Source organism: Rhinolophus sinicus, chromosome 1 (assembly GCF_057876585.1).
Source record: "Rhinolophus sinicus isolate RSI-liver-muscle chromosome 1, RSI-T2T, whole genome shotgun sequence".
In the NCBI taxonomy this organism is placed as follows: Eukaryota; Metazoa; Chordata; class Mammalia; order Chiroptera; family Rhinolophidae; genus Rhinolophus; species Rhinolophus sinicus.
In genome coordinates, this window is record NC_142501.1 from 188310797 (window position 1) to 188333489 (window position 22693).

Genomic DNA, 22693 nt, shown 5'->3' on the forward strand with positions numbered 1-22693 from the left:
AAACAAGAGTGTGCTAGTCTAATTTTGGATTGAGCCCCATTGTAAGAATTACATGTAAAATTAGTTAAAATCTAATATATAAGAATCTAAAGTTATATAAATGATGAGAACAGAGGATAATTATTTATTTAGAGACTTATTACATTTCTTTAAGTGGAAGCCTCCTTTAGCATAGTTAAAATAATTTGGTCATCTCTCTTTTCACTGTGGGTCATCTCACCCACTCCTGTGGCTTTAATTAGTATATATGTGCTGATGATCCCTAAATCTGTTTCCAATGCATAGTGCTCTTTTGAGCAGTAAACCTATATTCAGTAAGTATTTGTTGAGAGCTTACTGAGTGAGTGGCACAGTTCTAGGTGTTAAGGATACTGCAATTAAAACACATTTAAAAATAATGTCAGGTCATTATAAGTGCTGTGAAGAAAAGCAAACAGATAGATGGTTTGGGGGTGATCCGTGGGGTTATGAGTATTCTATTTTAAACAGAGGGGTCAGGAAGGCCTCGCTGAGGAAGTGACATTGGGGCACAAAACGAAGTGATGATGGCGAGCCATGGGCTGGCTACCTGGAGGAAGTTTTCCTCTAAACAGAGAATAGAAAACATAAGCATGCTTAGGTAAGAAGTGTTTGAGTTTGTTGAGTTTGGAGAAATGGCCAGCAGCAAATCCTGTAAGTCATGACATGACAGGTCTCTAGTACCTACCAAAAGGACTTGGGCTGGTGAGGGCTTTGCATTTTAGCCTCTCCGAGATGAGAAGCCATTGTAGTGTTGAACAGATAAGTGACATGACTTGATGGATCTTAAAAGAAAATATTCTGGCTGCTGTGAGACTGATAAACTATGGTGGGGCAAGAGCAAAGGCAGATCAGTTTGGAGACTGTTATGGTAGGTAGGCGAGAGATGATGTGGGCTTGCCCCAGGGTGGTAACAGCAGAGGCAGTGAGAAGTCAGAACTGTGCTTTGCAAGTGCAACCTTCAAGCTGTTGTTGATAGATCGGGTGTAAGGTATGAGGGAAAAAGAAGATTCAAAGATGACTCCATGACTTTTGGCTGACCAACGGAGTGAGTGGTGATACCATTGATTAAGACTGGAGCACTGGTACAGAGAAATCAAGACTGCTGTTTTGGACATGTTAAGTTTGAGATGCCAAATAAGGCTTTCAAATGGACGTACAAAGTGGGTGGTTGGATAGTGGAATCTGCAGCCCAGGGGCGAGGTCTAAGCTGAAGATGCATATTTGGGAATCACTAGAATTTGAATGGTGTATAAAAACCTGTGTAACTGGATGAGGTCATAGGGCGAGAATATAAATAGAGAGGTGTCAGGATTGAGTTCTGGGGCACTGGTAACATTTAGAGGTCAGGAAGAGGAAGATGGATGACCCAGCAAAGGAGATTTAAGAAAGAGTAGCTAGTGGACTAGGTTGGTATTTTAATACCATAATGAGGAAAGCTTGGTATTTTATGGAAACCAAATGAAGAAAGCATTTCAAGGAGGAGTGTTCATCCCTGTTAGATAGAGGCTCCAGACCTTGGTACCTGCTGTTTGAACATAGTTCCTGTTTATTAGCTTAACTGTCACTTTCTCATACTCCTTAAACTATAATAGAAATCCCTCCTATATATTCTGTCGTACCCCATTGTGTAGCTACTATTAACATTTGTTATAATTAATATTTGAAAGACACTCAAATAGTAATTATAACAAATGTTAATTTATGGGCTGTAAACTCCACCCACCAGAGCTGTGTACGTCTCTCTCCACTATTGTGACATCGCCGCTCATTTTAGTGCTTGGTATATTGTTGCAAGAGAATAGTATTCCAGTCTTCTGGAATATATCTGATTTGTTCACATTTTATTAATTTGACACGTTATAGTTCGTGTTTTCAAATTTTTTTTCTATCTTATTTGATTATACTGAATTACATAAACTACGGACCAAGCATCCACACGACTGAAGATAGCACAGATGGCCTGGGTAAAATTGTGAAGTATAATAATTTTTAGGGACCTGACTTCTCCTTATCTGTCCCAAATATGGAGGCTTACCCCATCATTTCCGAATCAGGTGTGGCACTCTATCACAATTCCCTATTTTTTCACTTCTATCACCTTCTTTCAGAATCTTGTTTGGGTAGTTTATTAGTCTGATGAAGAACTTTAAGGTGTTAGTGACTGATGATATCGTTTCTAATTATACTTCTTAATATATTTTAAGTTCCTTTTTTCTACTTCTTTTCCCTCTCACTTTCACCTCTTTGTTTATTCACTTAGTAAGTGTGTGTCTAGTATCTAAATTAGTAAGTCAGTCTGTAGACAGCCTGTTAAAAACCATCTGTTACACTATACATTGTATTAAAATGCAGGACTTTTGATCACATGATTCTATAATCACCGATAATGAATTTCTTATGGAAGTATTTAAATTTCTTCTGTCATCTAAAAACATCTAGAATCTTCTTTATTAGAAGCATACTACATAGTGTGAAATTTTGGAGAAATGGTATAGGGTTCAACCAGAAATCCCTGCAGGGCCACTGGAGTTTTAGAGTTCAAAGGACCTTTTTGTGATGAAGATTTTCATATTGTTTTTAGCAGTTAGATGTGTAGTTCGGTTACGGTAAAGAAATATTAGCACACGGTATATTGATGTTCATCTGTCTGGCTTGCTTATAGTTCTGCGTAACTTGATTAGTTCATTTTATAAACAAGAAAAGGCTTGGTTACTGTGTTCTTATCAGACTTAGGCCAATTTCCAAGCCTTTTTAGGACTGAGTGGATATTTGAAGTCCTTCCATTTGTTTGAATGATATAGGGATGCCTTTGTTTGATATTATATTAGGCCATTTTATCAAGGGGCATAAAACCATTTAGTTTATAATGAGAAATGCATTCCACTCCTGCACATTCTTTTCTGTAAGAGTCCCATTTTGCTGAAAGTGAAAATATTTGAAAATAACAGTCAGATTAACTAGACTGTGTGCTAACATTAGCATGTCAGGAAAACTTATGATATGAATCAACATTTTTAGAAATTAAAATATATATTTGAATTAGTAGATGAAAATAGGAGTTCGGTGTTATAAGTGATAGTTATATTTGTGTATATCTTAACTATTGTGTACAAAGAAAATAATAACTTTCTTGATTTCTTAACATTTACTCTTTTTTGTGCCCTCCAGACTGTTGTTTTTCTATTCGGATGAGATTCTTTTCAGAGCTTTTTCTAGAGTTTCACATAAATAGAAATAGGAGACCTGTTATGTGTTGCATTGGGACCATTAAGAAAAAAGTATAGATTTCAAAATTTATAAGTGAGAAATAGGCTTTAAAAATATGCTCAATTTGTCATGCCTGTAAAACCAGAAATATTCGTTCTGAAATCTAATACGACTTAGTGAAACAAACCTGTGATACTTAACTGTTAATATTAAATGGAAAAATGTCATAGTTACTTCCTGGAAAATGTTTTCTAGTTTCTTCTAAGTATCATGAATCAAACATTTAAAAACTTTCATTTACAAAAAGAAAAAAAAGCAACTCACTGTGTTGACACTTTTTACAGCTAGAGAGACAACTGCATGAAGATGAAGAATTTGCCAGAACATTAGCCATGTTGGATGAAGAACCTAAGAACAAAAAGGTGGCATTTTTACTGGGCTGTTTGCACTCTGAATATACAGTACAGATCAGTGTTCCCTTACATACCTGTGTATTCTAGGCTCTGGAGAGAGAACCATGAGTAACTCTTACGGAAACACGCTCAGTTATTTCCCAAAAACGGTTTTGGCAAAGCTCATTGAGAAACTTAACTCTTCCCAAAAGAAGATTGATAGAGCCAAAGCCAACCAGAACCCTTCCTTCTTCACAAAATAATAAGATGCAAGTTTTACGTCCTCTCTTTCACAAAGGGGTTCTTATGTACTTTTTCAGAGAATAAAACTTAACAAAGATTGTGGAACCTAAGAACTGATACATTAATATCGTTTTGGGAAGCATGCTTTTGCTATTTGTAATTAGTTAACTTTAAGATCTATATTATGACAGTCTCACATGATAATGAGTGTATTTTGGGGAATCTTTAAAAACATCAAGATTTTTTTTTAAGCACTTGATCTCCAAAATATTAGACTTACTTATTTTGAGTCACATTCTGTTAAATATTGTCAGTATCAATATCTGACTATTTTAAAAGATTCTTACAGCAGTTCAGATATAAAACGTAGAGGGTGGTGGGGACTTTGTCATTTGAAAAGCCTTATAGCTAGAGGCATTTAAATTATAATTATCTTTAAAAAATACCGTGTCACACACCCCAACTTGTGACCTCTTTGTAAGACATTATTTTGAGGGAGCAGTGGAGAGAGAGTAGATATTTTTTTTCTCTTTAGAAAAAGTGCTCTCTTTTTTTTCTTTTGAGCTGTAGATTGTTTTTAATTTAGTCTTTTAGGTTTAGATTTTTAGTTTTTAACCTCATAATGTTAACAGTTTGAGGATTGAAAAGGCTTCAAATTGCAGGCTCACAAGTTGGGAAGAACTGGGATAATTTTTTATTGATGTATTTTTTATGCCCTTTCAATCTGTTTCCTCACCTGTAAAATTAAAAATAATGAAATATGCTTAATTTGCCCCAGAAATCTCGTGGATGGTTGAATGAATGAAAATTTATTGTGTTACTATTTTGGAAGGTAGCCCTTAATTTTAAAACAAAAACTTGGGTCAATTTTAACAACATATTTTGTGATAATAGTTTTCCTCTTGTTTGTCACATTTGACACTTTTAAAATTTTCTCAGGTTCAAAAGGACCCAGAAGAGAGAGAAACGTTTTCATCTGTCCAAGCCAATTTAAGTAAAGCAGAAAAATGTAAATCTCCTTATAAAGGTAATATAAGCAGAAAAAAAATAAACTGGAACATTTATCTTTATAGAAGAAAATTCATGGTAACCTTTTTCAGATACTCTATTCAATAATTGCCTGTATTGTTAGGTAGACATTATTTCACAGGATATTGGAGCATGTTCTGCTCAAATACTTTGAAAGCTCTTCAACAGATATTAGCTGGTACAGGATGCCTACCTGCCCTATGATTACTGTGAGAAATGTATTACAGCTCTTGGCTTCATGTTAATTTAAGTATAGTGTAACGTGTGGACTTCAATATGTGAAGACAAAGAACTAGATATTTCAAGCTTATAGAGTTGAATGATAGTTGTCCAGGTCATGTGAATCTCTCCTGCTGATTGTCTATAGGTTTTATTTTTTAGTGGTCCTGATACCTAACCAACTGCTAGTATAGATGGACTTAACCCTAGAAGTAAGTCTGTTCCTATAGTACCTTTTAGTCTTGAAAGCTCAAGATTTGGGGTTTTCAGTCTATATTATAAAAAGAATTTTGTGTGACATATTCTAGTCAGTTTTCTCTGTGCAAATTTCAGATCATTGGCGATTATCTGGAATAAAGTCCATGTTCTTGGATGAAGGTTACCATATTATTCCAATTAATGAGTAATTTTTATTTAAAAACACAGTGCCTTAATTTGATCTGGCTTTCCAAGAAGTAATATGCAGATGTTTAATTTTTAAAAATGTACTGTGTAAAGAATTAAAATCTTAATATAAATATTATTAAATCACCATAGGACATTGTGCACTACTGAGATCACTTAGTTGAAAAATGAAAAAACAATCTTGATATTGAGTATCATTTTCTAAAAACAACAACCATAATCTTTTCTTTCTCCCTAGTAAAAACAGAACAATTTCTGGATGAAAGAAAGAACTATAGTCCTAAGAAGCAAACTAAATGTGAAAGTTCTAAAGAATCTCAGCACCATTCCAAGTCATCAGCTCACAAAGTAGGAGAAACTTCTTCTCCTAAAGCTAGTTCCACGGTGGCACGTTTGAAAAAAAAACAAGAGAGTTTTTCTAAAGAAACAGAGCCTGTGGCCTCAAAAAGAAAAGAAAATGCCATTGAATTGAAAGAGACAAGAACTCCTAAGAAAGCCAAAAGCTCTCCAGCTAAAAAAGAGGTAGAGATTTCCCAGAACTGTATCACGTTGGGGCTATGTGTTGATCTGGGTTTGATTGTTTTCAAGTTTATTTCTAACTTTGTAAGTCATTATAGTACTTTTAAGATGCAGTCTTTAAGATGTTGTTGGAGAACATAGGTTATTAATAAAGCTAAATTAGCCAGTATAATTGAGTGCTACTGTGTATCAGATATTGTGCTAAAATAAATAGCATCTCATGTAACCTTCACAACAACACTGTGAGATACTTTTATTATTCAACTTTTGAAGATGAGGAAATGGGCTGAAAGAGTCTAAGTAACTTTTACAAGATTATCCAGCTGATAAGTGGCAGAGCCAGCTGTGAACTTAGGTCTTTTGAGGCCAAAAAGAACAGTATATGGTGTCTCTGACATGGTCTGTGGAGCATGTCAGATCATAGCCTTGCCACTGATCTGGTCTGGTTACCTCCCCTCTCTCTGCTTTGCTCCCCTCCTTTGTACAGTAAATATAATAATAGAAAACAGTTAGAATGATGCCTGGTATGTAATAAGTGCTATATAAGTTTTTGCTATTATTATTAAAATAATTATTATTTGTATTTGTCCTAAATGTGTTCCTTTTTGCTCTTGTATAACAATGTTGAAATTATTTTCAAAGGAAAAAAACACTAAAATATTGCAGAATGGTTATTAAAAGTTTTCTGTGTTTTCATGTATATTTGAGAAGTGAATGGTTTCTTAGAGTCTCCAGTTTGGAACCACCTTAGAGTCATAATGAGAAACCACAATTCCTGTAAGCCTCCTAGGCACTTAGAATTAAAAGCTGCATATTGTCTATTTTAACTGCTCATTACCTTTCTTTTTTAGTGCAGACCAGTGATATGGTGATGATTTCAAGATGCTTTTCTTTTGTTTGTGGTCATTGCTCATAAATATGCTTAAGGGAACAAAGAACTTTTTGGACTCAGATTTTTCTTCACTAAATACTTACCTGGTCAATGAATGTTTTTCATCGTGTACCCTAAACATGTTCAGTTTATAAAGGCTTGTCTATTACAAGAGAAGAAATCTGATATTGCTACTCTTCACTGTATTTTTCAAAGTTGGAATAGAAATGACTCAGAGAACTTTTAGTTGAGCAGTTTTGAGAACATCAGTCTAATAATTTCAATCTATTTTGGTCAAATAATTTTGACTATAAATGGGTGAGCTTCAAAGTTAGGAAGTGGGAAAAATAGTAGAGATCATATTGTAGTGGTTCTTGAATCAGAATTTATCTAGGATGTTTTTCCCCAAAATACACATGCCCTGACCGTACTCCATGTCTCTGAATCAGAAACTTGGAGTGAGTCCAGGGATTTATAGTTTGAAAAATTTTCCCCAGATTTTCTGAGACATACCATGGGAAGATCTCCTGAGAGAAATAGGAGAGATTAAGCCTAGAAGGGAGGATAGTAGCCTATAGAATGTGCTGCCTTTGGAGTAAAGCTTGCCGCTTGTTTGAGTCGGCTGTTTATATGAAGCCATTAATTCTCAGACCATAATGTTCATAATCCCAGGGATATAGGGCCATTTAGTTTGTTTTAGGGGTGTGCAAAGCCGTAGGATAAACATAGGATAGCTTCTTGTGTGATCACGTTTACTTGGGGAAAAATGTATTTTTCATTTAAAATACACAAGGATACATTGTGAAATAGAATTTAAAATGCATATGAATCTTTGAAATAAAATACACTCCCTTGATTTCCTTTTTTTGGCGTGTGCATCTAATCTGCCCTGAGGTATGTGCATTTAGAGAGAGTGGAAAGGTTTGCCACAGACTGATGCAGGGCTGTTTATAAGCCAGACATTTGTAAATTGGGGAGTGCCTTTGTACTAAAAATGTGAATTTCAGGACCAAATACAGAAGTGACTTAATGTTTATTTATTGATAAGTATTTTTAATTTTACAATGAATTTTGCATAACTTTGTTCAATTTCGTTTTCCTGTCCCCAAAGTCTATAAGTCCTGAAGATTCTGAAAAGAGACGCGCTAATTATCAAGCTTATCGAAGTTACTTAAATCGAGAAGGTCCCAAAGCTCTGGGCTCCAAAGAAATACCAAAGGTAAAAGCGTGAGCACTTCTGTGGGCCCACATATATATTCTCTCTGTTTACAGCAGCAGAGAGGAATTAAAATGAACAGAAAAGCTTCAGTCACTATCTTTACAAATTAGAGATGTTTATTCATACTGTGAATCACTGCTTCATACTTAGAAAAATGTTCCTTTAAGTAACAGGTAGCCCCAGTAGGGCTGGACGTCAAGGCACACAGCAGTTACAAGGCTAATGCTCTTTACCTTCGTGGTACTTGCAGTGTAACTCAGGAAAGAGACCTTAAGTAAATTATTATTTAATTATAATTGTGATACATGTGCCATAAGAGAAAAATCTTAGGATTCTCGTAGAGAGTATAACAGAGGAACCTGGCTCTGGGTGAGGCGTGTAGAATAAATCACATAGAAATGGAGACTTGAAGAATGAAAGGGATTTACCAGCTGCGAAGGACTTGTGATGGCATGGTGATCTGGGATGAGCGACCAGAATGTGTGATGCCCAAAGGGGTAAAAGCTCTTACATGGTATGTATACTTGAGGAACTAAAGCGAGGCAGTCGTTGCACGGTAGTCACCAAGGGGTGGGAGTAACCCAAGAGATAAACAGGGCCACATGGTTAGGACTTTTGCCTAAGAGGAGTCATAAGTGGGGGGGATGACATCACCAGATTTGCTTTTATAAAGGAACACTGGCTGCTGAGTATATAGAGTACAATGGTAGCAATAGATGTAGGGAGATCAATTAGGAGAGGTGATGAGAAGTAATATAGACTTGTCTAGGGTAGTGGCAGTGAAAGTGCTGAAAAATTACAAGTTTCAGTGGAAAAGGTGAAATCTGTAGGCCTTGGTGATCATTGGAAGGGGGACATGGGAAAGAATGTCAGGGATGATTTCCTGGATATCAGCGCCAGCAGCTGAGTGGATACTAATGCCACTGGAGGCAGAGCTGGTTTGTGGAGAAGATGATTTTGTGTTCGCCGTACTGCGCTTTACATGCGTGTGAGCTCTCCATGTGGAAATGTTGAGTAGATGAGATGTGCAGGACTGGAGCACGGGAGAGAACTCAAAATGGGACGTAAAACTTGAGCCTTACTGGCATGTAGATAATGTCTGAAGGGATTGATATCATCTGGCAAATTATAATAGTACAGAATGAGAGGAGAGGACAGCTTAGGCCTGGCTTCTTCCTGAATTAAAGAAGGGTAAAACCCAAAGGAGACGAGGAAGAAGCCAGAGGTGTAGGAGAGAAGTCTGATAGGTGCTGTCACAGAAGCAAAGAGCAGGAGAGTATTTTTTAAATAATTGAGTTAGAGGAGACTTACAGTTGTCCACTGCAGTTAGTAACATGAAGGTCCTTAGTCACCTCAGCAAGAGCAGTTTTAATAGGATGGTGGAGGTGGCTTGAAGAGTGAATGGGGGGAGATAAAATGAAGGCAGCATAAGTACATAATAGTTTTGATAAGTTTGGTTATGAAAGGGAGAGGAAAGAGGATGTCTGGCTACAAATAGAAAGTGGGCTTTAGGGGAAAAATAATGAGTATTTTTAAGGTAGATACTTAAAGCATGGTTTTTGCTGATGGGGTAGGTCTACTGGAAAGGGAGAGGTAGAGCGGAGGGGATTCAGACCACATATGGATATTAGTAGTTCCCCTAATAAAGAGTGGGAGGGGATGAGCCTTAGGGTTATTGGGTTGTATAGGAGGCTAGAGAAGCACTTGTCCAAAGTGTGTGAAAGCCTCTGCTTAAGAGGACTTCAGGCAGAGTGGTGTCCTTAGGAGATGGTCACGTGTCCGTGAAGCTAAGGCCTTGGGGGCAGTGCAGGAGAAGAGGACGATATTGTGTAGTGTGCTGGTCCTGCAGTGAGGTCTAGAGTGGAAGAATTTGGCAGGGAGGTTAGAAGTGCTGAGATTGGATAAGTAAAAAAATACTCAGAGCCACAATGGGTGATAGGTCAGGAGATGATAGATGATTTTGGGGTGTGGGATAGGGGCTTGCATGTAGAGTTTTATAAGGTTATTTTGAATTTGAGTTTAAGTACTTGTAGTGTTGATAAGATCATTTCAATCCTAGAATCGGAAGGCTTAAAGAGACCTTTGAGATAGTGTTAGTCAAACCTTTTCTCTCCGACCAGATTCGTAGCTTCCCCCCGCCCCCCCCCAAGATAGATTCTTCACCTGGAGGGTGAAGGATTGAACTTGTATCGCACCAGTCTTTGAATGTTGTTTAGCTTCTCTTCAAGCCTGTTTTAAGTCTGTGTTGATCTCGACTCTATTCAAAGAGTAATAAGTAACTTGGAGTGGTTTACATAATTTTCATTTTGCTTGGTTGTATTTTATTGAACCATTGCAAAAATAAAAAAGAGTCTACAATTACACACAATTCCAACTAGGATTAAATGTCTCCACCATCCAGCTCTCTTTGGCCAGTGTCTTTTGTATTATCAAGTTATCTTTCCAAACAAGAGCTAATGTGATCTTGCCTTTATGTTATGCACAGGTTGTTAGGCTTACTATCATAGAGCAAGTAGCCAGAGAGAAGGGCAGGAGCTCATACTTGTTTTGCTTTTCAGAATTGAAGCTTTCCTTTCTTAATAATAGCTAGAGTTTCTGTTGATGGGTTCTGTCTAGTTGTTTATCCAAGTTAACTAGTAGTTTAAATATTTAAACAAATAATGAAAATAGTATGAATGGATAATTTTAATAAGCTTTGCTAACTGTATTTGAATGTATATTTTTTCATTGCTGGTTTTATAAGTTTATTAAATGTTAGCCTACATAAGAATTTCTCAGGATTCAATTTCAGGTTCTGCTTATTTGCTGTAAATTTCCAGCAAATTTTTCATGCTGAGATTATTTATGATGTCAAATGAGAAAAATCAACTTCCTGCAGCTTTGATGCCAAATATGTCTTTGGAAAGCTACCATGTAATTTCCTCTCTGTTTGAACATTGTGGTTTTCAGGGAGCTGAAAACTGCTTGGAAGGCCTTACATTTGTAATCACAGGAGTGCTGGAGTCCATTGAAAGAGATGAAGCCAAGTCTCTAATTGAACGTTATGGAGGAAAAGTAACCGGAAATGTCAGCAAGAAAACAAACTACCTTGTCATGGGTCGTGATGGTGGACAGTCCAAGAGTGATAAGGTGTGTGCTGCTCTGTTCTCAGTGCAGTGAAGTAGCCTGCTGCTTTTGGCAGCCTCTTGATGTGGCCATTTATAGTAGTCATGCCCTTTGCACAAAGTTAAGAGAATTAAAAAACAGGAAAGTAATTTCTTCCCTACATTATTTCTTCTCCACAGAAGTGCTGCTGGCTTCGATCCCAGGATTTTGGTTTTTCAATTGAAGGCACAGTTCCTGTTTACTTGAGTTTCTTGGGTAGTAGTCTAATTTAAATCTTTTTTTGAAGCTAGAAGCAAACGCAGTTTCCTTCTAGTCCTGAGTATTCCTATATTTGCCACTGTAGACTCCGTCTTAAGATTTTTATTGGAACTCTTACGTCTGTCAGTAGTAGTATGTTTAACTCCAAGTAGCAGAATACTCTGCTCACCTTGGTTCAAACAAATAGCTGCTTATTTCCTTACAGTCAAGCATTCCAGAGGCAGGGAGTTAGTTGCTGGGGATGGTTCAGCAGTTCAGTAATGTAGCCAGGCTGGTTCTGTTCTCTACCTCTGTCAGCCCCACGTGTTAGCTTTAGTCTGTGTACATGTTGCCCTGTATTGCAAGTGACTCAGCTGTAGGCATTCAAGGCAGGAAAAGGGGAACAGTGCTAAGATGTCACACTAGCTGTGACTGACCTCACAAGAGTTTTCCCAAAAACCCCGCTTGTAGAATTCCACTTGAGTCTCATTGAGCCAGAGCTGTCACGTGGCCATTTAGTTCCATAAACAAGGTTGGGAGAATGAGGACTTTTCTGATGACCTTAGACTGACCACAGTTCATCACATGGAGATTGACACACTGGTAAGAAGATGGAGGAAATGTCCTGGAGCGGGAGTGAAGAACTGGACTTAGGCCCTAGTGACTGTTCTTTGTAAGGGAGAGGGAAAGGTAAAGTGATCCAGAAAAGCAGTAATGGGACACCTCAGCTGCCACCTTACCATTCCCCGGGGATGTGCCTGTCATTTTCTTTCTTTTTAATGGCACTTTTTCAAGAATATGGTTTTAAAAAATATTCCAGTATTATTTAACTTATGAATGTGGTTTTTCACCTATTCAGAGGCATAGGTGAAAAACTACATTTGTAAGTTAAATAATACTGGAATATTTTATATTAATAAATAAATATATATATATATATATATATATATATATATATATATATATCTCACAGAAAGTAATGGTTAGAATATGATTTTAATGATTTACATTTTTAATAGGCAGCAACCTTGGGGACAAAAATTATTGATGAAGATGGCCTGTTGGATCTGATTCGAACTATGCCAGGCAAGAAGTCCAAATATGAAATAGCAGTTGAACTTGAGGTTTGTATAAAATGAATTTGATTATGTAAGTTGGTGTATAGCAGCTTCCCTCTTTCATAGCTATTTCTTGGGTTGGCTACAGGCCTTTTGGCTAAAAGATTAACTTCCCCTTCTATTGCATACGAACCTACACCTTATTTCCTTTTGAGTAGGTGGACTCTGCTTCAAGATGTCTTTGCAATATTTCCGTACTTTTCTCAAAGGACTATGAGGAGACAGAGGACAGTATATTGCTCTTACCGTATCCACTTATTCAACTTTTCGTATTTTCCATATTCTTGCAGTGACTTTGTACATAGGTTATTGCTTAAGAGTTGTTGAAAAGATACATTATAGGTATCAGCATGATAAATTCATCTTTAATTAGAACTGTATTAGGACTTTTTCAGTTGTGACAAAAACCCAGCCCATATTAGCTTTAGCAGAAAGGGAAAAATGTTGGTTCACATAATTAAACTATGGGCAGGCTGAGTCTGGTGTAGGAATGATGGGCTCTAGAGACTACAGTGCAGTCAGGACCCTTTCCGTTTCTGTCTGTCTGTCTTCTAGTGTTAGCTTCATTCATTCTCACTATATACAGATCTTTTCCAAGTGCAGGACAGAGGTGCGAGTAGCCAAGTTTAATGTCCCCTGCTCTGTTACCCTAGTGGTGAGGTGGTCTGCCCATTGATTCCAGTTAGAAAAGTCTTGGGGAATGATTTGGATTGGCCCTTCACCCAGTGTTCCTTAATATTAACAACTTCTGTTAACCATAGTACAGTTATCAAAGCCAGGAAATGAACATTGAAACCATACCGCTAACTAAGCTACGCCTGTTATTCAAGCTTCACATTCCCCCCCATTGTCCCTTTCCTGTTCTAGGATCCCACACTACATTTAGTTGTTGTGTCTTAGTCTCCTGCCATCTATGACAGTTCCTTGTCTTTTTATGACTGACACTTTTGATGAATCCTAGTCTGTTTTGTAGAATGGCTCTCAGTTTGGCTTTCTTTGATGTTTTCTTATGATTAGCTTGAGGGTACGCAATTTGGTAAGAATACCACAGAAATGATATTGTGTCCCCATGTATCAGATGTACGTGATGTTGGTAATCTCTTACTGGAGATACTAACCTTGATTACTTGGTTAAGTCGATGTCTGCCAGGTTTCTCCACTAGTCAAGTGACTACTTCCCCTTGGTAAGTGATAAATGTCTTGGGGAGATACTTTAAGATAATGCTAATATCTTGTTTCTCCTCAAACATTCACCCTCTCATTTTAGCATCCACTCACTGATAAAGAGGCACCAATTTCTTTCTTATTATTCACATACCACAAAATTTATTATTTAGCTATTATTTACACACTGCAAAATTCACCCTTTTAAAGTATATAAAGAGTGGTTTTAGTATATTCACAAGATTGTGCAACCATCACCACTGTCTAATTCCAGAACATTTTTATCACCCCCTGAAGAAACCCTGTGCCCATTAGCAGTCAGTTGTCATACCCACCCCCGACAACCACTACTGCACCTTATGTCTAGGGTTTTTGGGTGGGAGTTCCCACCCGTTCTCGGGAATTTTTTTTTTTTTTTTGCTTTCCCGTTCCCGAATCCCAAGAAAAGTTGATCGGGAAATCAGGAAAATCGGCTCCTTGAACTGGTTGGTAGTATTGGCCGTCACTTTGTGGAAACAGTTCATCGTGGAGAACAGAAAACAGTTTGTATCTCGGGATTCAGGTACGGGAAAGTGGGAAAAATTCCCAAGAACGGGCAGTCAGTAATTCCTGCCCAGAAACCCTACTTATGTCTGTGGATTTGCCTATTCTGGACATTTCATTTAAAGGAATCATGCTATATGTAGCCCGTTGTGTCTGTCTTCTTTCACTTAGCATAATGTTTTCAAGGTTCACCTACATTGAAGCATGCACCACTTACTCTACCCCTTTTTACTGGTGATTAATATTTCTTGGTGTGGATATATTGCATTTTGTTTCTCCGTTCATCTGTTGATGGACATTTAGGTTGTTACTGTTTTTCGGGTATAATATAAAATAGCAATGATAATATGTAAAATATAATGTTGCTGTGAGCATTGGTACAAGTTTTTGTGGAGTCATTAACTTTTTAAAAGAATTTTTTCATTTTTAAATTACATTTGACATACAGTATTATATCAGTTTCAGGTATGCAGCACAGTGGTTAGACATTTATATAACTTACAAAGTGATACCCCCGGTAAGTCTAGTACCCATCTGACACCATACAGTTATTTGGAAACATTAACTTTTAACTGTTAGAAAACTGAAACAAAAATCTCTTAATCCTTTACCCTGTTTTTTCAAACTGATAGATTACTTGTTTTAAAAAAAATGTTCTCGCTTTTAAAAAATGCATTTGGGTGCTTTTCAGTGTTTGTTGCTAATTCTTATAAAGTTTGGAAGTTGTTAGTTTCCACAAACTACAGGGTCCATTGTGAAAAGGCAAACCCAGGTTGGGTAGCTCACTTGGATATCTCAGATTGCTCTCTAGAGTACATTTAGCAGGATAGAAATTCTTTATCTCACCAGCTTTTTTTTCCTCACTTTTTCAATTTTTAAGATGAATAAAGAAAAGTCCAAATTGCACAGAACACCTCCAAAAAATAACCAAGAAAAAAGAAAAACTAGTCCAATTAAGAAAGAATCAGAATCTAAAAAGAGCAGACTGACTCCCAAAACAGACAGCTCTATAAATGCAGTAAAAAAGGAAAAAAATGTGTGTCAGAGAAGCCTGGCGTTCAAGGAGCAGGTGGCCACAGAGACAAATGGTGACAGCCGGGCTAGGAATTTGGCTGATGACAGCAGTGCAAACAAAGTGGAAAATTTGCTCTGGGTGGATAAATACAAGCCAACCTCACTGAAGACCATAATTGGACAGCAAGGTGAACAGAGCTGTGCCAACAAACTCCTACGCTGGCTCCAGAACTGGCACAAGAGTCCATCTGAAGAGAAGAAACACGGTGATTTTACAGCTTCATTCCTTTTTGTGTGTGTCTGTCACCATGCACATATGTAAGGAGGTCTAATAGTTCATTCATTCATCTCTCAGCAAGCATTTATGGAGAGCGGGCTCTGAGCCCAGGTGCTGTACAAGACCCCAGGGGTGCTGCTATGAGCAAAGCACAGTCCCCTTCAGGGAGCTCACAGTCAATGGGGGAGCATACATGAACCAGCCATTAAAATGTGAAGTGCTCAGTACTGTTGTAGGGGTAAATACAAGGTGTTAAGGGGGTGGAGGTGTGTGATCGGGTAGGATGTGTGCTCCCATCACTGGAGAAGGGGATGTCTAAGCTAAGACTTGGAAACCAAGTAGGAGTTAGCTACCGTGTTTCCCCGAAAATAAGATCTAGCCGGACCATCAGCTCTAATGCGTCTTTGGAACAAAAATTAATAAAGACCCAGTCTTTATATTAAAATAAGACTGGGTCTTATATAATATAATATAGAAAGTAATATAATACCATGTCTTATACTAATTTTTGCTCCAAAAGCTGCATTAGAGCTGATGGCCCGGCTAGGTCTTATTTTCGGGGAAACATGGTAGGTGAAGGCACGGGGTGTGTTGAGTGGGAGAGAGTACACATGCCAAGGCCTGAAGACACTAGGTGAGTGGGAGCCTGGGGGAAAGGTGCCAACAAAAGCTGAGGCATGCTTACAGAGAAACCCAGTAGCGTGTTTGCTTTTGGTAGGCCTGCTCGTCCTGAGCTGCTCTAGTTTCTGCGCTTGTTCGCCATGTATTTGTCATACAGTATGAACACCCACGATATATGTTTAATGTCCAAAATATTATTGGAGCTGAGGTTTCGGATCACAGATGTTGCTAGTGTTTTCTTGAGCTTCAACCGCTGTCCTGGGGGATATTGTGTAAGAATAAGAGGGCAAAATTGAGTGAGCATCACGGTGAATTCCCAAAGCGATAGCTGGGTTCCTAATGTCTAAGTGGTCACTAGACACTGGCTAATGATGCCAGTTTATTTTATTGATAATAGATAATGTAATTGTAATGATAGAGGGTTAAATTTAAGTTGACACTCTTTTTCCAAAACCACATCAAATCTGCCGTAGAAGGGGGCTAAGTGCTTTGTGTGCCTGAAGAGGACTTGGAGGCTTCAGGTGAATTGTGGTCCTTTTCCTGTACCTGTCGATTTAAGTCTCTCTCTCAGTAACCGAGTCGGTGTTGAGCACCGTGTGTGCCAGGCACCCATGTGATCGGGGGAGAAAGAATGCTCTAGAACTGAGCTGTGCAAGATGGTTGCAGATACATCTTTCATTCAGTTTTTCATTTTGCGGTCATGTGACTGACTGCTTGTTAACCTTTTTTTTTTTTTTTTTAAACTTTCATTGGAGAAAGGGAACAGGATTTTATTGGGGAACAATGTGTGTGTACTTCCAGGATTTTTTCCAAGTCAAGTTGTTGTCCTTTCAATCGTAGTTGTGGAGGGCGTGGGTCAGCTCCAGGTCCAGTTGCTATTGTTAGTTGCAGGGGGTGCAGCCCACCATCCCTTGTGGGAGTCAGACCGGCAACTTTGTGGTTGAAAGGAAGTGCTCCAACCAACTGAGCCATCCAGGAGCTCAGCGGCAGCTCAGCCCAACGTGCTGTGTTCAATCTTAGTTGCAGGGGGCAGAGCCCACCATCCCTTGCAAGAGTCGAACTGGCAGCCTTGTGGTTGAGAGCCCACTGGCCCATGTGGGAATCGAACCGGCAGCCTTTGGCGTTAGGTAAAGCACGGAGCTCCATCCGCTTGAGGCACCGGGCAGGCCCATTGTTAACATTTCTTGAGGCAAGGCAGACCCTGTGCTCAACTCACTCATCCTCACAACACCCCTCCCAGGCACATTATTTATTGTTACCCTCATTTTACAAAGAAGGCAACAGGCCACAGGGATTAAATCACTTCTGAAGCTCTGCCAGCTGATGAGTGCTGGAGTTAGGATTGGAGCCCAGATAGTCTGCTCATGACCTGTGCTTTTGTAAGAGAGGAAGTCATAAAATTGTTTCAAATCCGTTTTAAAGTTAATCAAGTTTTAGGGTGTTTTTTTTTAGGGGGGGGGGTGGAGATGATACAGGGAGAATTTTACTAAGTGCTCTGGAAACTATTATTTGTGCTTTGTAGAAAATATTCTGCAAATTTAGAATTAAACTGGAGGGCTGCTCTCAATGCTAAGTTTATGCACAGTTATTCCTGAATTTCTGTTAGGTAATACAGGCTAACACTCTGGAACTTCTTTCTTCCTAGCAGCAAAGTTGGGTAAATTTGCCGGCAAAGATGATGGCTCTAGTTTTAAAGCAGCATTGCTCTCAGGCCCGCCAGGTGTTGGCAAAACAACCACAGCCTCTCTGGTTTGTCAGGTGGGTGTTCTGCTATAGCACAGTTGGAAAGCTAACAAAGGAGTAGGCTTGTGTAAGAGATTGTGTGTGTGTGTGTGTGTGTGTGTGTGTGCGCGCGCGCACGCGCGCTACATGTATATTTTAACCTGTTGCGTATATTCTGTTCTGAAATCAAACCTTTAGAATTTGCTTTGGTTTGGGGGGTATTTGTCATTTTCATTCTTTTTTTAATATTTATAATCATAATTGTATAATGTTTGCCTGTGTACTAGGCAATGTACTAAGCCCTTGGGAGCATTATTTTATGGATAATACAGTCTTATTAATAGTCCTATTTTAGGCATATATCTTATATATACTTGTGAGAATTCTGTGTACTGAATATATGTACTGTTACCATCCATGACACTTTTCTTCCTTTATTATTGTCATTACTTTTGGGGGGAATTCAATTAAGGCATTTTATAATGCCTTATGATTGATATAATGATCGATTGGGGAAATAGAATAACTGAGTTTTTCACGATTTGAGAGGAAGGTTGTATATTGGGATAGTTTGACAAAGAATCATTTAACTTTATTATTTATCTTGAAAAGTCAAGAATTCTGTATCTGATGCTGAAATCTTGGGAACTGTTTAATTCTGCTTAGGATTTTAAGAACCAAACTTAGGAAATTTGCTTGTTCCACATTAGTGATTTATTAGCTGAGTTTTAAGACCAACCTTGTGTATGTTTATGTGTATGTGGTATGTATGTCTATGATAGTTTCAAAGTCTCTTAGTTATTGTGAGGCATATTATAGTTAATCTCATTGTCTGTTACTATCATACTTTGATCTTTTTACTCATGGTTCCTTATATGATTTTTCTACCCTTTTTCTTCCTTAACTCTCTTGTGTGTGTTTTTTTTTGGGGGGGGGCGGGGAGGCAGTTAATAATTTGATAGTAATGGTTTACAATATTTCGATTAGGAATTGGGATACAGCTACGTGGAATTGAATGCAAGTGATACGCGGAGTAAGAACAGTTTGAAGGAGATGATTGCCGAGTCACTCAATAATACCAGCATCAAAGGCTTTTGTTCAAGTATGTAGCTTTTTGAACTGTTTTCTTTGGTTATGTGAGAAAAACAGGTTCATTTCAATGTTCAGTAACCAGTATTAACACTACTACATGCCAGGCACTAAATCCTGGGACTAATGAGAGAAAAAGAAAAGCCTCTGATGTCACTCTTATAGGACAATAATTACCTTTCTTTTAAGGTCTTAGAGGTTTCTGAGAATGTGATTAAAAAATGCATACATGGGCATATTTATGTATTTTGCATACGATTTTCGCAAGTTCACAGGCGAATCCTGTGAAGAGGGAAAGAAAATAACTGAAATACAGTGTGCATAGTGAGGTGATAAAGGCCTGTATATGAAGAAGTGATTCTATCTGGGGCAGTGAGGAAAGCTGCCAGTAAAAGGAGACATTTGTTTGAAGGGCCTTGAAGAATGAGGAGGAGAGTGGTTTGTAGGTGGAAGAGATTGTTTCAGGCAAGAGTAGTAGGGAAGGAGAAAAGTCACAATGTGAAAGGACCACTGTATTTCAGGTTGCATCTAGTGGTCTGGTATGGCCAGAGTTTGTGGGGACAATAAGATGTACAAATTACGACTAAACAGTGTTCCTTTGGAACCTATGTTATATTGCATAGTCACCTGAATTCTTGGTAATTTCTACAGCAGAAAATCGTTGTTAAAAGGAAGTTGCTCAGGAAACACCACTGTTACACCTGGCTGGGGAGAGTGTAAATTGGTACAACTCTGGAAGCAATCTGGCAGTATTTCTCAAAGTTAAATTACACTTATCCTTTCACTCAGAAATTCCAGTTCCTGGGTTAATTGTTAAAGTTGTATATATGCAAAATGACATACGTGTGGAGATTCATTTAGTGTGATTTATAATAGCAAAAGATTGAAAGCATCTTCACATGTTAATAGAGATTAAGTAAATGATGATACATGTGTAAAATGGAACATGAAACACCTTAAAAATGAGGTGTTCTATATCTATAGATAAGGAACAGATCACAAAAATATATTAAATGACCAAACCAAGGTGTGTATTTTTATGCACACGTTTTTAATGTATATACTATCTCTGAAAAGATACAGAAGAGTCTGTTTCTGCTGTTTGCCTCTGGAGAAGGACACTGGGTACCCTACGTGGCCAGGGCAGAAGGGAGAGTTTTTTCTCACTGCATACTTTTACACCTTTTGAATTTTGTTCCATGGACCTATATTATCAGTTTAAAGCATGTTACATAATTTTTTATAAAGCAGCAGTGTGTGAATAACTGTTATTTTGTTTGTGTCCCATCTCATTGCTTCTCAACATGGGTCAGGTGAAGAAGCCCATTCAGTAAGCACGAAGCATGCCCTCATCATGGATGAAGTAGATGGCATGGCAGGCAGTGAGGACAGGGGAGGAATTCAGGTAATGAAAGCATTGTATTTTGCAGGTTTACTGTTGGTTTTTAATTGTTTTGTTTTTAAATGTAAAGAACTAATTATCATGCTGGCATATTTATGGCAATTAAGGCACGTTGCTGAGGTTTTTAAAACCTAAAACGCATACATTGTGTGAGATTTTTTTTGTTCTTTTTTTTTTTTTTTTTAATTTTTGTGTTGCAAATTTGCCTTTCAGGAATTAATTGGCCTGATAAAACATACAAAAATTCCCATTATTTGTATGTGCAATGATAGAAATCACCCCAAGATTCGCTCTTTGGTTCATTACTGTTTTGATCTTCGCTTTCAAAGACCTCGGGTTGAACAGATTAAGGTATGATGATTGGAATTTTTTTCTGCACCACACTATCCTATTTATGTAAGGGTCATTTTTAAAAGTACCTGATAAATATTTTTAGAATAACAGGTAAGTTAAAACAAATTCATTGAAGATTCTCCTTTGTCAATTTTAGGGTGCTATGCTGTCTGTTGCATTTAAAGAGGGTTTAAAGATTCCCCCTCCAGCTATGAATGAAATAATTTTGGGAGCCAATCAAGATATCAGACAGGTAAATTATATATATATATATATATAATGTGACAATTGATGATTCTTTTGAATTAATGCCTTTGACCTTTTGGGGATGAGGAGTGGCAGTATTTTCCTATCTTGACAGTGTCTTATTTGTGATTCTTTTAGGTTTTACACAATTTGAGTATGTGGTGTGCCCGAAGTAAGGCACTAACCTATGACCAGGCCAAGGCTGATTCTCATAGAGCCAAAAAGGATATCAAACTGGTAAAATAAATTTCCATTTCTTAGTTAATTCTTGTTCTGTAGTTCCCTGACACATGTAGAATCTATGGATGTTTGTTATAAGAGATATAGACAGCTGCTAAAAGTGTTTCTAATTCAGATGAATTTTTCACCAAGGACTATCAATGTACATTGTAAATTTTGAGAAGTTTTAAATTATACATGCTTCACAACATATAAATGGGCTTTTCCAGAGTCCTTATGTATGGACTTTATTCATGGTTTTGGAACTGTTCCGCATGTTTTAAATGGTTTATACTTTAATAACCTCTCTGACGCTAGAGGTCTTATCAGTTTATCTCTGTTCTGTTTCACCTAGTCACTAGTCAGAATTTATTACAGTTAGAGCAATGATCAAGCTGATTTTTTATCCCTCCTTTTTTTAAATTAATAAACTTTTTAAGAGCAATTTTAAGTTCACAGCAAAACTGAGCAGAAGGTACAGAGATTCCCATATTCCCCGTCCCCACACACATACAACCTCCTCCTCTGTCAACATCCTCACCAGAGTGGGACGTTTGTTACACTTGATGAACCTACATTAACCCATCAATCAGTATTGCCCAAAGTCCATAGTTTACATTAGGGCCCACTCTTAGTGTTGTACATTTTGTGGGTTTTGACATATGTATAATGACATGTATCTACTACCATTGTAGCATACAGAATAGTTTCACCGCCCTAAAAATCCTCTGTGCTCTGCCTATCCATCCCTCCCTTCCCCTAACTCCTGGCCACTACTAATCTTTTTACTGTCTCTGTAGCTTTACCTTTTCGGAATGTTATATAGTTGGAATGATAACAGTACATAGCCTTTTCACACTGGCTTCTTTTACTTAGTAATACGTATTTAAGGTTCCCCCATGTCTTTTCATGGCTGATAGTTCATTTCTTTTTAGTGCTGAATAATATTGCATTGTCTAGATATATCATAGTTTACTTACCCATTCACCTGCTGAAGTGTTGGCAGTTACAGACAGAACTGTTATAAACATCCATGTGCAGGCTTTTTGTGTGATAAAAGTTTCAAATTCATTGGGGTCAATATCAAGGAGCACAACTACTGGTTAGTGCAGTAAGAGTATGTTCAGTTTTATAAGAAACTGCCCAGCTGTCTTCCAAAGTGACTGTACCGTTTTATATTCCCACCAGCAGTGACTGAGGGTTCCTGTTGGTCCACATCTTTGCCAGCATTGGGTGTTATCAGTATTTGGATATTGGGCCTTCTACTAGGTGTGTCCCTCTTTCTTTTTAGGGCCCATTTGATGTTGCCCGGAAAGTGTTTGTAGCCGGAGAGGAGACGGCTCACATGTCACTTGTGGACAAATCAGATCTCTTTTTTCATGATTATTCAATAGCACCCCTCTTTGTCCAGGAGAACTACTTACATGTGAAGCCTGTAGCTGCAGGGTGAGTGTTTAGAGCTCTTGAAGGGTAGAATT

The 22693-nt window shown here is 37.9% G+C and overlaps 1 protein-coding gene across 1 annotated transcript in view; it reads left to right on the top strand.

Moving 5' to 3' along the window:
- RFC1 (replication factor C subunit 1) overlaps positions 1 to 22693 on the top strand; it is a 57515-nt gene that overhangs the window by 26024 nt on the left and 8798 nt on the right. The window contains exons 8-21 of the mRNA XM_019741929.3: positions 3573 to 3650; positions 4803 to 4890; positions 5755 to 6038; positions 8018 to 8125; positions 11075 to 11254; positions 12487 to 12591; positions 15173 to 15572; positions 17853 to 17962; positions 18914 to 19028; positions 20329 to 20420; positions 20631 to 20768; positions 20908 to 21003; positions 21135 to 21233; positions 22507 to 22661. Of these exons, the coding sequence (XP_019597488.3) occupies positions 3573 to 3650; positions 4803 to 4890; positions 5755 to 6038; positions 8018 to 8125; positions 11075 to 11254; positions 12487 to 12591; positions 15173 to 15572; positions 17853 to 17962; positions 18914 to 19028; positions 20329 to 20420; positions 20631 to 20768; positions 20908 to 21003; positions 21135 to 21233; positions 22507 to 22661 (2048 nt within the window). The remainder of the gene's footprint in view (positions 1 to 3572; positions 3651 to 4802; positions 4891 to 5754; positions 6039 to 8017; positions 8126 to 11074; positions 11255 to 12486; positions 12592 to 15172; positions 15573 to 17852; positions 17963 to 18913; positions 19029 to 20328; positions 20421 to 20630; positions 20769 to 20907; positions 21004 to 21134; positions 21234 to 22506; positions 22662 to 22693) is intronic.